At 37.2% G+C, this 17,795-nt stretch overlaps 1 protein-coding gene and 1 long non-coding RNA gene across 2 annotated transcripts; both read left to right on the top strand.

Moving 5' to 3' along the window:
* The first annotated feature begins 1,329 nt into the window (after positions 1–1,329).
* LOC126976488 (uncharacterized) lies at positions 1,330–7,353 on the top strand. Its single transcript, XR_007731915.1, has 3 exons — positions 1,330–1,847; positions 4,689–4,835; positions 5,804–7,353. It is a non-coding gene; the product is annotated as an uncharacterized LOC126976488 (long non-coding RNA).
* A 3,317-nt stretch (positions 7,354–10,670) lies between these two features.
* Positions 10,671–12,536, top strand: LOC126976486 (speckle-type POZ protein-like). The gene has a single exon (XM_050824840.1). The coding sequence runs from the start codon at positions 10,888–10,890 to the stop codon at positions 11,467–11,469; it is 582 nt and encodes a 193-aa protein (XP_050680797.1). The 5' UTR covers positions 10,671–10,887; the 3' UTR covers positions 11,470–12,536.
* Positions 12,537–17,795: the final 5,259 nt, after the last annotated feature.

Below are 17,795 nucleotides of genomic sequence, written 5' to 3'. Positions count from 1 at the left end.
GCGCTTTCATCTCAATATATGGATGATCACGCATTCTCGGTTCCCACTGAACGAGAAGCAGTCGCTACTGCACATTATTGACTTGTTCAAGGGCGCACAGTGGGATCTCGTCAAATGGAATAGTAACAGTCAAACTGTTTTAAAACATATTCCCGACTCACATAAAATTCCCTTTGATGTTGAATTTGACAAATCCATGCAACACAAAATATTAGGCTTGCATTGGCATAACGTTGAGGATGCTTTCTATTTTAAAGTTACCACTCCCGCCGCAGATGAGAAGTGTAATAAGCGCTCCATCTTGTCGATATAATCGGTTTCGTTGCACCCACCATTGTATACGCCAAGTTATTGATAAAAGAACTTTGACAGCTCGGGCTCCAATGGGATGATGAACCGCCTTCTTATATTATAAAACAGTGGAAACAATTCTGTTTAGAGTTGCCGTCTCTTAATGACTTCCGCGTACCGCGACACATTGGTGTATTTATTGGTTGTAAAGTTATACTCTTAGGATTTTCAGACGCTAGTGAACGGGCTTATGGGTCAGTGATCTACGCTCATGTTAACGCGTCATCAAGCAATACTGTTCGATTAGTATGTGCTAAATCTAAAGTCAGCCCGACAAAACCCGTCACAATTGCACGTTTAGAACTATGTGCTATGGTTTTAATGGCTAAGTTACTCCGCGCTGTCCTCGACAGTTATTCCAATTATGGTCCGATTGATGTATACGCGTTTACCGACTCTAAGGTAGCGTTATATTGGACAAAAAGCTCACCGCATAAGTGGCAAACATTTGTCGCCAACCGCATTGTTCAGATTACGGAAAACATTCCGGCTGACAACTTCTATCATGTCTCAGGTATCGAGAATACTGCTGATGTACTTTGGCGTGGTATTTTGCCGCAGAAATTAGTCACGCATCCTCTATGGCTCCATGGACCACCATGGGCTACGTCAAATACGTCTGAATGGCCGCTTAAAGATTTAGAGGGACATATTATTAATAACGTACCTGAACAAAAGCTTTTAACGCATATGGTGTCTTCACCAATAAAGTATTGCGTGATATATGATTTAGCGATTCGTATTTCATCGTAGCCTAAGTAACTTCGCATTGTTTCTTACGTTTATAGATTTATAAATATAAAATCACGCCGCAGCGCTATTACAGCCGCAGAACTGACTCAGTATCTACCAGTGAAATGAACTCCGCTCAAAATAAAATACTCCGCGCTTTGCAAAGCAAATATTTTGCAGTAGAATATAATAACATAAAAAATAATAAACCTTGTTCACAAACTTTTAATCGACTGAGGTTGTTGGAGCCGCCTTAACTGCGGCTGATGAACCGGTTGTGTAGCCGGACGCCAGAGGGGAGCCGCCGGAGAGGGGAGGCAACGGTCATCGACCCACTCGGCAGTGCCACGTCCCGCAGTCGCGTCAAACCCTATCAGCACGACACCAGCGCACGCGCAGCTACCTATTTACAATATTTCCGCATACGATAACCAGTTACTTTGTGCTGTCAATAAACATTTAACTACAGTCCGCTGTTTGATTCGCCACCATATGGTCCTTCTCACCTTGTCTACATGAAATAGCGACCAGCAGTACAAAGGAACAAAGAAAGTTAACGGACCTATACCGGCCACGTAACATTCTTCGAGTTGTCGCCTGAATCCTTCAAGTCGTCGTGCCTGCCAAGTCGAGTGCGTTCTGAAGGTCTTGGATTTACCGCCTGCAGCCATCCACCAAATCAGGGACCACTTGGAGGGTCATCGGGATTGCGGATCATCAACTTCGGTTGCGCGTGATCAGCATCAACGCACACGATTCGTCGGGTAACGAGGCTACGTGTTAATTTCATTCATCACCTGTGGATGGCATAACAACCGTGAGATCGTTCCAATCTACTCCTCAATATATAAAATCATTTGCTATCCTACATAATTTAAAATCATTTGTCATTTTATTCTTGTACATTGCCTCTCATTTTTATTCTATTTATATTCATTTCATTCATCATAATAACTAGATTTTCTTAGTCTCATTTATCGTCATATTTGAACATTATAACGCCTGACATCATTCTATAGCAAAATTGCAGTTCTGTGTTATTTCTTTTGTATATTGCCTGTTTGCTTGTGCCTTCTTAAAAGCATACACCTAGTTGGCTTCTATTTTATTTCAAGCTTTACTCTTTCTTCTTCATTATGTCCGAGTCTCAAATAAAAACGTTGATTAAAAAACGAGGTTCTATAAAAGCCAAGCTTACACAATTTTCGAATTATTTTTTTTTATTATTTTTTATTTTTATTTTACATTTTTTGGAAAACTTACAGCTAGGTTAAAAAATATAAGTTACATACATAATTACAGAAGGACAATTAAAAGTTTTCACAGATAGAAATCGATATATGATGTAAGAGTTAAGTGGACAACAAATACGAAAATTATATAAAATGATAAAGAGACAAAAATAAATTAACAAAATAACTCAAATTTACAATTACACCTGATTGAAAAAGTTCTCGGTAAGGAGCTGTTTTACCTGCTTAATTGGAGTGGTGAACAAATCCAGGTCTAATATCTTAGACAAGTCGTTGAAAGACCGACCAGCCCGCAGTAGATAACTATTTTGTCTATAATTAGTTCTAGCTCCGGGAACATGCAGGCAGCATGGTCTCCGGAGTGAAGCAAACGGAACCTGAAGACCAATGCGCGCGAGCAGTTCAGGACAGTCGACCGAACCCCTCGCTATATTAATTAAGTAAATGAGCTCGGCTATACGTCTCCTCTCTTCCAATGGCAGAATATGGAATTTTTGACAGCGCTGATTGTAGTTCGGAAGATATGCTTTTATTTTAAATTGAAGATGACGCAGAAACCGTTTTTGTAACGCTTCAATACGTCTATTGTATATATTGTAGACGGGGTTCCACACTTGTGAGGCGTATTCTAAGTGACTTCTAACATATGCACAGTATAATATTTTTATGGCTTTAATGGATTTAAATTCTGAAGACATACGTAAGATAAAACCTAAGGATTTCGATGCCTTACATATGATCGAGTTAATGTGATCGTCAAAAATTAATTTATTATCAAATACAATTCCTAGGTCGCGAATCGAGTGGACTCTTTTTAGAAACGAATATTTTAATCTATAATTGAATGTGATGGGAGTAGATTTTCTAGTATATGAAGTTATATAACATTTATTAACATTTAAATCTAATTTATTTTCTAAGCAATAATTTTCAAATCTATCGAGATCATCCTGAAGGTGTTGTGCACATTCAAGTGATCTGATAGGAGATAGTATCTTCATATCGTCAGCATATAATAATATTTTTGAATTAAGAAAGCATGAAGAAATATCGTTTATAAATATATTAAAAAGAAGGGGACCTAGAAGTGATCCTTGAGAAACTCCTGATGGGATCAGGATTGTTGACGATGCGTAGCCTTGTAGTACGACGGTCTGGCATCTGTTTTGTACATATGATGTAAACCATCTGAACAGATTACCACGTATACCAACAGACTGCAACTTACGCAGTAATAGTAAGTGGTCAATTCTATCGAAACATTTACTGTAATCCGTATATATGACATCAACTTGTGAAGGTTCTGACATATGGACAGCCAGATAGTCGCTACAAATAATAAGGTTTGAAACAGTGGATCGTCCTTTCAAGAAACCATGTTGCTCTGAGCTAAAAGTGTGTTTTAAGCAATCATATAATTGCTTATAAACAACTCTCTCTAAAATTTTGGCAAATAAGCATAATTTAGATATAGGTCTATAATTTGTAACTATATCTTTAGGGCCTTTTTTGTGTATCGGAGTAATGAAAGCCGTTTTCCAAATTTTAGGTACCACTCCCTCTGATAGAGAGCGTTTGAACAACAAGGTGAGGGGAATGACAAGACTCCTGGCACAATTTACAACAAACACTGCAGGGATGTTATCTGGGCCAGCAGATTTGGCTAGATTGAGTGATTTTAATAATTTATACAATTCCTGGGGCAAAATTTCAACATCATGAATATCTGCTGTAAAATTGTTATTTGCAATTTCATGTGAAGAGTAGTCATTATAATTATTATCTAGGAAATTGGAATAGAAGTAATCATTAAACATATTGCAAATGTCTTCCGCATGGTCTGAGGAGCGCTCCCCAAAGCGTAAAACCGCAGGCAATGAGCTATTGTGGTTTTTAGATTTTATGTATGACCAAAAAGCTCTTGGGTTTGTGCAGATATTTTTTTCTATACTGGAAATATAATCTGAGAACATGTTCTTTTCTAAGGCTTTACCACGTTCCCTGAGAGTTATAAAGGAATTGAAGTCTGATCTGTTACCGTACATCTTGTATTTAAAATGGAATTTGTATTTCTCTTTTAGAATTTTAATGAGTGGCTTTTTATACCAAGGAGGATATTTACGTGACGGGGTAATTATTTTTGAGGGTATATACTGATTTTTTAAGTCGTTTAAGATGCCATAGAAAAAGGTCACCGCTTGTTCAAGGGATCTATAGGAATGGGATAGTTGAACTTTTCATTATGTTGAACTATCTAAATCTTGTAAAAAATTAAGCGAATTGCAGACTATAGAACTGGAGTTCAGGCTGGCTGCTATTGAGGCCCTACATGATAAGTATGACGCCTTGCAGGACGAGTTGGAGATGTTGGCGGACGACCCCGACGAGCAATATGCGGAACGCGAAGAATTTGATAAACTATACTGCAGTCTAGTGGCTACTGCTCGCCAGATGATCACTATCGCGCGCAGAGAGTTGAATGCAGACATCGCGTCCGAGGTGAGCTCTTGTTCAAACACGCATAAGCATAGTAGTGTGCGTCTGCCTAAAATTGATTTGCCCAGATTTTCAGGCAGCTATCATGATTGAGTGGAATTTCGTGACACATTTCAATCAATAATAAACAGTAACCAGTCTATCGATGATATTAATAAGCTCTACTTTCTTCGGGCATCACTAAAGGGGAGTGCTCTTTTAATAATTAATAATCACGATTTTAAATCGGAGAATTACAACGCTGCCTGGAAGTTGCTTTGTGAGCGTTATGACAATAAGAGGCTGCTTGTGAATAATCATGTGCAAGCTTTGTTAAACATTGAGTCATTTTCAAGGGAATCAAGTAAGTCAATAAGACATTTAGTAGACGAAACTAAATTTAAGAGCCCTGGCCACCTTGGATCAACCTGTTCAATATTGGGACACCTTAATTATCCACATTATGACGGGTAAACTAGATCAAATCACAAATAGGGAATGGGAGCAGCACCGCAACTCTATGTCACAGTTACCAGTCTTTATTACATTTCTGAATAGTAGAGCAGATTTATTAGAAACACTAGAGGAGTCCAAAGTCGCTAAAACACAAAACTCGCAAGCTTTTAACAATACTAAACCTAAAAGCTTTGTAATTAATACTAACAATAATTTTACTAACCATAAATCATTCAATCATAAATCTTCATTATGTCAATTATGTAATCAGTCACATTTCCTATTTTCTTGCCCTAACTTTAGAGACTTACCTGTAGAGTCCCGTATTAAAAAGGCCCAAGACTTAAAAGTTTGTTTGAATTGCCTACGTCCAGGTCATGTACTTTCAAAATGTAAATTAGGCTCTTGTAAATATTGCCGTCTGAAACATAACACTTTGTTACATATTGAGAATGAACCAGAGCAATCTACCTCTCAAAATGTAGCGCTTACTCTTAATAACACGTCTGAAACAAGAATTGTGTTACTCTCCACAGCGCTCGTGAACGTGGTGGATACTAACGGAAAGCTCCATACCGCACGGGTCTTGCTGGACAACGGGAGCACAGCCAACTTTGTTTCAGAGGATTTCTGCCGTAAGCTGCACCTTTGTACTTTGAATACCAAATCCAGAGTGTTTGGCATCAATAATCAGTCTTCAAACTGCACAAAATCATGCAATTTTAAATTACAGTCATTAGATAAGGTATACGAAGTCAACATAGAATGCTTTGTATTATCTAAAATAAGTACTAAGCTACCATCAACTTATGTTGACACAAGGAGCTTTCAAATACCTACTGGCATTCGTCTTGCCGATCCTACTTTCAATTGTCCGTCTTCAGTCGACATCTTAGTTGGCGCAGAAATATTTTGGGAAATTTTAGGCGCGAATCGTATCAGTTTAGGAAAGAACAAACCTTCTTTATTTGAATCTAAGTTAGGCTAGTTGATTTCCGGCTTATTTATAAACTCAAATCATAATAATGACTCTTCTTCTCCCGTGTGCATGTTTTCAGACAACACACTATCAGATTTGTCTCGATTTTGGGAGCTTGATTCTATTTCTTCAAAACACAAACTCACTCCCGAAGAGAAGCGCTGTGAGCAGATATTTGTGGATACCACGTATCGAGAATCTGATGGTCGTTTCGTGGTGACTTTACCCCTCAAAGAGCCACCCACCATTCTAGGTGACTCTTACAACATGGCCAGGCATAGGTTTATCTCTTTAGAACGTAGATTACAAGAAAATCCAATTCTTCAGAAACTCTATTTTGACTTCATGCGTGAGTACATAGAGCTAGGTCATATGACTGAAATTAATTCTTTTGATTGGAACTCTACAGAGCCATCTTATTACTTGCCACATCATGGAGTCATGAAGGAGTCGAGTTCCACTACGAAACTGCGTGTCGTATTTGACGCGTCTGCAGTTACTACGTCGGGAAAGTTTCAACGACATCCAAATGATAGGAGCCACTCTTGAAGACGATTTACAATCGATTCTTCTTCGATTCCGCCAGCATAAAATTGCAGTGTCAGCGGATATTCAGAAATTCTATAGACAGCATCTTGTCACGTCTTCACAACGATATCTGCAACAGATACTATGGAGAGAAAGCCCTAGGACACCGTTGAAAACATACGTACTTAATACAGTCACCTACGGTACGGCATCTGCACCTTTTCTCGCAACTAGGTGTCTGTTACAACTAGCGCATGATTGTAATAACAAAGCCATTCAATTTACAATCGAACATGATTTTTATGTTGATGATTATTTATCAGGTTCATCATCTGTCGAAGAGGTGATACATCAGTGTCGTGAAGTTATCGCTGTCTTACAATCAGCTCAGTATAATCTACGTAAGTGGCATTCTAATTCCGTGGAAGTCGTGCAGCACTTTCATGGAATTAATTGTGATACACAAGGCTCTGTTGATCTAAGCTATAACTTTAACAAGATTTCTAAAACATTAGGCCTCAACTGGAAATTATTTAATGACACATTTTATTTTACAATTAATTTGCTGTCAAATTGAGTTTTACTTTGTGCTGTCAATAAACATTTAACTACAGTCCGCTGTTTGCTTCGCCACCAGAGGTCCTTCATTGCCAAAGGTTTAATTCTTGTAGGTGGTCGACAATCCAATTCCGCTTTAGATTATGCTCATAAGCATCCCGTTATATTACCGCGCAGTGATCATATAGTAAGTATGATTATCGACCACTATCACGTAAAAAATTTACACGCCGGACCAGAACTACTGATGTCCCTCTTGCGCCAAGAGTTCTGGATCTTGTCCGCACGCCGCATTGTGAGACAGCGCGTCCACATTTGCAATCCTTGCTTTCGCTTAAAACCGCGCCCCAATTACCCGCTAATGGCAGACTTACCCGATTGTCGTACACGCCAAGTTTTTAAGGCATTCACACATACAGGCTGCGACTACGCAGATCCTATCGCTTATACACCGGTACGTCGCCGTGGCGTCCGAAGTGAAAAGGCGTACATTTGCATTTTTACGTGCCTCACTACTCGTGCTGTACATGTTGAGTTAGCCACAGGCCTCAGCACTCCGAGCTTTCTCGCAGCGTTGAAGAGGTTTCTTTCTAGGAGGGGTCCGGTATAAACTATGTATACAGACAACGCAACAAACTTTAAACGTAGTAATTCCTATCTTCGCGAGTTATATAAATTCCTCGATGTAGAGTACCGTCCGAAATTAGAAATAGAGTACGTGGAGAGTAGAATAACGTGGAAGTTTATATCTCCAAATTCTCCACACTTCGGAGGTGCCTGGGAAAGCGTTGTAAAAGTTGTAAAAACGCATCTGTTCCGAGTAATCGGACAACAACTTTTATCATATGAAGAACTCAGTACTGTCCTCACTCAGATAGAGTGTCTGCTCAACTCGCGACCGCTGACAGTACTGAGCTCTGACCCCGCTGAGCTCTCGGCTCTAACGCCAGCTCATTTCTTACATACCGCTCCATTAAACTCTATACCCGCGCCTGAAGTGGAGTCTGACCGAGTCAGCTTACTTCATAGACATTCGTTATTAGATAATTTGGTTCAGTCGTTCTGGAACCGCTGGAGAATGGACTATCTCCACAGCTTACAAGTTCGGCAGAAGTGGAATACTCCTACCGCATCTATAGAGCCAGGGGCAGTAGTAATAATAATGAATGATAGTGTTCCTCCTCTATATTGGCCCCTGGCGCTCATAGAGAAGGTTCATCCCTCGAAGGACGGCGTCACGCGCGTTTGCACTGTAAGAACCGTCAAAGGAACTTACCTACGTCCGGTCGCTCGTTTGTGTCCTCTGCCTAAACAGTAAATATAACCGCAAATCTTTTATAATACCGCTAGTTTTTACTTATATTTAGAATAAGCCTTGTTAGTTAAAAATTTCTTTATTTACGCGAATCGCTTTAGTTTGTAGCATGATTAATATTGTACCGTTCCGCAGTGATTCTGTATCCGTATGTGTACTCTTACATCGTGCGTTTGTAGAGTCATAGTTTTTTCTTATCTTATGAAGGGTTTTTAATGGTGACCCATTAAAGGGGGGTGAAAATGGTAACGCCAATTGTCCAAATAACACACAACCTTTTCCTTAACCCCTTACACCTTTATCCTAGCAACTTAGCCGGTACAAGTTAAGAATAAACCGCGAGCCGCGACATCTATGGTCGTATGGCGTAACACACATTGCGTCAAGTAACCGCACACGAAGCTTCAGCTCCCGCAACATTTAAGTATTTAAAATCAAGGAAATCCTTATATTCCTGTTGATTTGCCGCTGTGAGATCGTAGTGATTTCTTCGTTAAGTGTCCCGCGATATATTTATTGTGGTTCGCCAGTACACTCAGGCGAATATAGAAGAACCCAGGATGTTGCAGAAGAGGTGAGTACCGGCTGTTCCCTTTACTTCAATGATTCCTGTTCTGTTCACCTGAGTACCGCCCTTTTTATTAATACAGTCCACTTTAAATTCCCTGGCGCAACCACTTACATTTTGACCAATAGTTAAACGTTTCATTCAATTAGAATTGAGAATAATACAATGTGTTCTATCTCGCTCTAAACCTATTAATGCTATCCCAGTAAGCCGGCCAGCGAGCTCTTGTGTAAACTCGCGTCGATGCTCGATCGGCGGATGTCAATGAGGACTTACTCCTGTGGCTCATTGATTAAAATTGAATGAATAGTACGCTTATATCTACGCGCTTTAGTGGACTGTAGAGTACGCTCGGCCTTGCTGTGAGGTTGTGTAACGCGGAGCAAATGACTGGTCACGTGAGTATATCTGCGGTCTTCGAGAGAACGTGACCTTGCTTGTACTTCAATGAGATGGCTACTGGTGATCTGCATGGTTCTATGACTTGATGTACAGCATTATGAAATAGTTCTTATCAGAGCTAATATTACGGTATATAAAATAATATGTTCTTTTAAGAACGAATCTTTCGGCATACGCTATTTATTACAGCTAATATGCACATATCTATAATTCCACGAAGGTATTACGTTAAAGGTTAGATGTTAGACATTTATATTAATTGATGTTATTTGTTGTAGGTACAGCTACAGGCTTATCGAATTTAATGATTTTGTTTAAATATGTGTGTACGTGAATTCATGTACTTGAATCATAATCACATCATTCACCATGAATAAAATATATTCCTTATTTATTTTACTCAAGAACCGTCAGCAGTTGTTTTATTTAACCAATGAACCCTCAGTCTCTAAAAGCCTGTATTTTAATTTAAAAGCGTTAATTTTACGAAATCGTATAGTATTTACATTTAACAAGCTTAACATTTGAAATAATGTTTATTAAAAAAAAAAGGGGTTCCACGGTATAACAGTTCCATCGTGCTACAAGAACACGCATCGCTAAATCGGAACAGAAGTGAGATAGTTTATGTTAGGGGAATACCCACCTAGATGTTTTACTTTTTGACAGTTGTAACTTTTGAAGTGCTAAATCTAATTGCTAAAAACTTCTAAGTTTGGCGCGTTTCGCTGAGTCTGAATTCTGAGCTTTTTAAGTTTTAGTATTTAAATATCGTTGATTCAGACTTCAGCGTACATTATTTTATTTAATTATATTCCATAATGTCTAACAAAGTAACATCAGTTTTCGAAACAGATTGGACAGTTTCTAATTTTGTGAATTTCTTGGAAACAACACTACGAGGCAACTTAGAAAAACAGTTGATCCAGAATTTCAGTTAAGAATGCAACTATTAGGGTACAAGAATGATACCATTGAGATTTACTATTTGTCAACGACTACCGTATTTGCGAAAGTAATACTTAATTATAAATTAAAGTCAGGTAACGACAAACATATTACCGCGAAGAAATATCACACAGTGCAAGAGAACAAATGGCAGTATTTGGCAACTTTATTTAGTCATGAATTTATAGAAAGCAAATACGATTCTTATGGTAGGCAAATAATTGTTGATGTACCATTATGGAATGGGAACCTATATCTTAATTTTAAATTCGACATCACTGCTGACATAAAATTTGGCCGAGTTTTTGCCTCTGAATCACCAATGGGTAATGATTTCGAAAGTATCTTGGATGATGGTATGTTTTCTGATGTAGTGATGAAATCTGTTGATGGTACGGAATATAAAGTGCACAAGGTTGTTTTGGCAAGTAGAAGTTTGGTGTTAAAAGCACATTTTGCGCACCATACAACTGAATCTGTCCCAAATGTCATAGAATCTCCTTTTGAGGCACATGTATTGTTCGAAATGTTGAAATTTATTTATAGTGATAAAGCATCCGGAGTTCATGATATACCTGAAAAATTATTGGCTGCGGCTGAATTTTACCAACTTAGCAGACTTAAAACCTTATGTGAAGATGCCTTACACAAGAAGCTTACTGTTGAAAATGTTCTAGAAACTTTAGAATTAGCAGATCTATATTCTGCTAAGACATTGAAACAATTAAGCTTAGAATTTATAAAATTTTATCAATCTGAAATGTTGATAACCAAAACAAAGGCATGGTCTAACATTAAGTCTATTGATTTGATAAAAACAATTTATGAATATATCATGGTTGATGAACCGAATGTCAAAAAAGTTCAGTGTATGGAGTCACCGCACCACACAGACATTGTATAAGTTCTGAAGAGATTGTATTGACAAATATTTTTTGCACTACCAAGTTATATCAAAAATTCATAAAAATGTAGGTACACATTCTTATTAATAATTTACTATGTTTGCATTATGTTCATGTGTGCATGCGGACACGCTGGACTTTATATATACATAATATATCTATCCCTGTATCCGTAGATAGTTGTAGCTTAAAGGTGGCTTAGGGCTGTGGACTATGAGGGGTCCAGCTCAGTAAATCAGTCAGTAGCTCAGTCTTACAAAAACTTACTCTTATAAACCATTCTATTACTCAAAGTGCCAATCTTATAGAAAACTAAGCAATATTTTTATATTAACTGCTAAAAGGCATTTAATTTCTCAAAATTGGTCCCTTTAGAATTCTTTTTGATGTCATTTCTGATATACTAGATACTACTACTACAAAAAAATCTATTGGTACCTATATATTTAATATAAAAATATATAATCTATATATTGCTCAATTTGGTCAACTAAATATATTAAACTAGTGCTATTGTACTTTAGTGACATCAAACAAGAACTATAAGTAGAAACTCTACTTATATTCTAAACATTGAAATATCAAATTTAAATGTACCTACAAAGTACCTACTTAATATATTTTATAATAACATTATGTAGGTACTAACTTTAACATATTGATTAAAGTATGTTCTTACATATAAATTCTAATAATTTTTCTGCCACTTCATAGGGTTTTCATTTCAACCTTACATTTTCATAGGAAATATGTTTAGAGAATAATTTAATTTATGTTTAAATGTCCCTAGAAAACTGAAGAATTTTTTGAGTGTGCTGTATGAAAGTGATGAAGTTAAGTTATGTTACAAACTATGTCTTAGTTTTATGTGTTAGCATGTGACTTAGTTTTTAAAGTGGTGAAACAACAAGGATCTTGGAAGTGAATTTTGAGTATTGTTTGTAAAATAAAAACTGTGACTGATAGCACATTAAATATATTAGTGGTGCCCAACTTTTATTGTTATTTGAGGTATATATATTTATTTTGTTGGAAGTCATATGACTCATAAACATGTATAAAAGTGTGTACTGTGTTATGTTACAAACAATTTGTCTAATAACTTCATTTATGTTAATTATAGTTATAGTATAAGTTTTGCTTATGTTGTACTGCCTAAACATGATTCTTTACTAATATTTAGTATGTTCATTAGTTTATAGTAATATACCCCTTGGCCTAGCACACATTGCAAATAAAAATCCACGTACTGAATCTCATCTAGCACGCACTGCGGTAAAAGTTCCGCGCGATTTTATTCAGTTTGTACTCAGTTCTGAGCTGAGACACACATATGGACTTGATTTACCTTTTATTACGCTGTAACAAACGTATAAAAAGGTGTAACCAATACTGGATTCATCCTATGACAGTGTTACGACAGATGAAAGATTTTTTATTATAAATCCTTGTGAGAGCACCACAAAATATTTTTTCGGTATTTTAGAATGTCGAAAATTACTTTCGATAATTTACTACGGATAGTTAATCCTGTTATGACACAACATGGAGAAAAGCAATTTCAGTTGAAGAGAGACTTTCGATAACTCTAAGGTAAAATCGGATACTGTAGTATCTTGCAAATCAGAAACAACAGATAAATTTCGTTTGTTTTGTCAGGAGTCAATAAAAATCTGTGTATACATTGTATATAAACTGCTGGTAACGGAATTTCTGTATAAAAATACAAATACTTCCAACCAGTCCATCCCCCAGAGGGGAAGGCAAATATTACGGACTTCCATTAGCCTCATATACTTGCCTGGCTTCTTCCACTAACATAAAATCTTTCGTACATGCTATCTTTTCAGGGTACCTACTCTTGACTTGGCCTGACCGGTCAATACCAACCTAAACGTGGAATGTTAGCCTATGTCGCCATTCCACACACTTCCTTTCACATTTGCCTTACATAACTGCTTTTTTATTTTTTTATTTGAAAGAGGATGACACCTGTCGTGTCACGTGTCACCTGATGTTAAGTGATCAATACCCCCCACATAATGTACTAATGTCATATCATCCTATCAAACATCGAACGTTTGTACGTGGAAGAAAGTTCGAAACGCAGAGCTGCTCGAATTGTCGGGGACTGAGTGCTGTAAATCTGTACAGTCAACCTACTTTAATTCATCCTTTCTACATAACTGACCCACTCCAACATTTTCTGAAAATTGTTCACTATATATAATAATATAATCTCTGTTATTAGTAGGGTAGGGTAGGAATAATCCTGGAGACGCCATAAGCACAAACAAGGCTTCGCTTACATGATTAGGTACCTATATTTACTTATATATACTTCCAATGCTATTAAGGTGCATTCTGTCATACACTCATATCTTTCAAATATTATTAATATCGTATAACTCACGTTTCGCATCGTATTCCTTTCCTTCTAACTTTAAAAAAAGATAATTGAAAGAAATAAAATAATAAAGGTTTATTTAAACAAATATAATTAAAGATAAATAGCAGTAGCTATCACAATATTATTATTTTTAAATAAAATGTAGTCCTTCGTTTGAGTAGCACTACCCTTAACTATATAGGAAGAGTATGCAAGAAGTATTGGGATAATTTTCATTTGTTTTTATGTATTCAGATGTTGTGTGACAGATTTGGTGTTTGGATCAGGAGACTTTTGAATTTATAAGAGATACAGGAAGTCGTTCTGTGTTTGGGTCCAGTATGTAATAAGGTGTAGGTTAACGAGTATTTGGATGAGGTGACTGGTGAGTATTTGGGTCCAGTGTATGTTGAGAAATGTGAGGAGGATATAGGCGCACGGCAATGGAAGTAGGAGATAGAGAGTATCATAGAATTTGGGGTCGAGGAGATTGACTGATAGAATTTGCATATATAAGGTTTTAAGTAAAAACTTGTTTCGGTGGTTCATATTGAGAGAGAGAGATCAAGTGGCTCTAGATGAAATAGGAATTTTAGGTGGCGTGAATTTTTCAGAGGAATTTTCAATAATTATAGTTTTATTGAGAACGTTTAGGATTCCAACATTGGCGTAATATTTCTGTTGTAGTTACTGAAAGTTTCTTTAGCATAGGGATGAGCATTTCGCAAAAGGATACATCCTCGTCATAGTTTATTTCTTTTAATAGTTATAATATTTCATCGTCAGTGTTCTGGATTACTTTTGCTTTTTTCTGTAGGTATACGCGTTTTCCATTTTCTGCTCTGGACTTCTATGTCAGAATCTTCATCATCATTACTTTTCGGGTTTTTTCGATAAGATCGCAGGTGCTTCGTGATGACTACATTTCTATATTATTTGTCGTATCGTGACGTGACGTAAACGTTTGAAAAACTATGGACAATTATTCAACCTTTAAATATGCCAGAACCCGATCAAGCAATGAGGTAGGTACTAGATTCTACAAAATAACCCATTTCCCCAACTGCTTGGCTCGCGGTCATCTTTGCGATAGATGGCAAGCTCATAAGATGTGAACAGCCTAACTGCTCGGGTTCTGAATTTTATAATTATAAACACGATCATTCTTTGGTTTTGATAGCGGTTGCCAATTATAGTTTTGTCAGTGTTGACATAGGTGCTTATGGAAGCAGCATCACAATCTTCAAAGAATCTACGTTTGGGAAGAATCTTTAAAGAAGACAATTGAGTCTTCCATCACCAAATATTTTGCCGAAAGATGACAATGGAAGAGAGATGCCTTATGTCATTGTTGGTGATGAAGCGTTTGCTCTCCCGGATCATGTAATGCGACCGTTCCCCAGAAAAAAATGTCTATAACACAGAGTTTATAATTACAGACTAACATTAGCAAGAAGATTGGTAGAATGCACATTTGGCATACTTACCAATAAATGGAGAATTTTACATCGAGCTTTAGATGTGAAACATACTACTTGTGACGAAAATATAAAATCTTGTTGTATTTTACATAATTACGTACGAAAACATAATGGGGTTCAATTTAAAGACCAAAGTGTATGGGAATGAATTACAAAGTTTACGCCCTACCCATGAGATTTAAAATATCTAGCTTTGAAAACAGAAAATACTTTGCAAATATTTTAATTCGTCGCAGGGGTCAATTCCCTGGAATTATGATAAAATTTAAATGAGTACGTACCTACTTATATATAACCACTCAACTGTGGATCGAGCTTCATGAGCGCTATCTCACAAATCATGCACTGTGTACCACGAAACTCGGAACAGACATTTTAACCGTAGGGTGTCAAAACAGTTCACTCTATCTAGCAAACCACCAATGTGTGGCGAAAAGAACCAATGGGCGAGTACTGTGTATTTGTGTTACGCAGAATAACTAAAATACAGCATATTTACCTACAATGTATATTTTTGTAATTAAATTATTTTATTTTGAAAAATTGTGTAATTTTTAGTTGAAATTAAAAAATCCTGATATCAAATAAATAATCTAATCTACCTACCTGATAAAATATAAATCTATCTAATATATGAAATTCTAGTTTTTTTTTAATGAAAATAAAGGACGATACGAGCAGGACGTTCACCTGATTGTAATTGATACGCCCTACCCATTACAATACTGTGCCGCTCAGGATTCTTGAAAAACCCAAAAATTCTGAGCGGCACTACAATTGCGTTCGTCACCTTGAGAGATAAGATGTTAAGTCTCATTTGCCCAGTAATTTCTTAATCTAATTAAAATTTAATGTTTACACATTACTGCTTCACGGCAGAAATAGGCGCCGTTGTGGTTCCCATAAACTAGCCGTGCAAAGGAGCCTCCCACTAGTGTCGCGGTGTTTGTTACCATACTCCTAAACGGGTAAACCGATGTATGAAGTTTTGTGTGCATATCTGGCAGGTCTGAGAATCGGCGAACATTTATTGTTCATGGGTCAAACTTCTCATATGGGTATGAGAAGTTTGACCCACTCCTAAATACATATATATAATTTTATTTTCTTGAAATTTTCTTTCATTATGATCAACACCTATTTTTGTATCGTGATTTTTATATTATTGTGTTCCATCCGCAACAGGGTTGTAAGATGGCAATCAAATATAATAATTATTGTAGTACGATAAATTTTATGTACGATATATTTGTTAGGTCTGAGAATCGGTTGTTATCTATTTTTATACACCAAAAATTTTAAATATTAAATTAGCGTTAATATTCTACTAGTGTGGTTTAATTCGTATCGAATTCTTTGCTTACGTGAATAACATATTAATAATGTATAGGTACGTTCGGTATATGGCACTTTATCTGGAAGGACAAAGGTATGAAGAGATATCACAATAATTCGTCGGTTTACTGCAAGAACTCATTAACTGACAAAAACAGGCTTTGCCTTCCAAATGACCACGGAATTGGCATTCGTTCGAGATTTCGATGCTTAGTATTTATCGAAATACTCCCTTAAAGCCTCGCCCAGTTGATACTGGGGTTGTCGAAGAGCGGTGATACGACAAAAGGGGGTTTTTTAGTAGTAAACGTGCAAAATTGAGTCTTCTGGGGGTCAAATTTTCATTCATTCAATTCAAGGTTCATTTTACACCATTCCGCGACCTTCTCAAGAGAGGACTCGATGGAAGACACAAGTTTCATCTGGCACGGATCGACAATTTTCCGAGAGAGCTGCATGGCCCGTGTATACGACATAACCAGTACGGTCATCTGCATAGTAATGTATGTTGGAGGTGTCCAACATATCACTGACATACAGAAGAAACAGGAAGAACAGCATACAGCCTTGGGGCACTCAGGGGTTCACGGGCTTCGGGTTTGAGCAATAACCATCGACAACGACCTGTATGCTGCGCCATGTGAGTAACTGGAGGTCCACTTGCATAAATTCTAGGGAAGCCCAAATGATCGAAGTTTTAAGAGATGCGCCTTGTTCCATACACAATCAAAGGCCTTCGCTATACCCAGGCTAACTGCCGGACCTTCTCCCTTCCTTTCGATAGCCGCCGTCTTTTTGTCTACTTTTCTGTTTGAAGTCCTCCTCTTCTTCACCCTCGGAGGTCTTTCTTTACATTAGAAAATAATTACAGGGGGCTACGTGGGTGGTTAATGTCTTCAAGCCCTGTTTAATCTAGGGCACACATTGCAACCGCGCTGAGTGAACAGATGCGTCAAAAACAGGACACCACTTCACGCATTTTTGTCAGAAATGCGGCATAAAAATCCCCATTCATCGTAGTTTTTTAGGAATATAATTGATTAGCAAAATCCCTTAACAATACCGATTGATCCCCCTTTTCTATCCACTGCAATGACGCCTGTTTTGACTCCGGATCATA

The sequence above is a fragment of the Leptidea sinapis genome, chromosome 41 (assembly GCF_905404315.1).
Source record: "Leptidea sinapis chromosome 41, ilLepSina1.1, whole genome shotgun sequence".
NCBI lineage: Eukaryota > Metazoa > Arthropoda > Insecta > Lepidoptera > Pieridae > Leptidea > Leptidea sinapis.
Note: the sequence above shows the minus strand (reverse complement) of the source record. Positions and strands in the feature narration are given on the sequence as shown.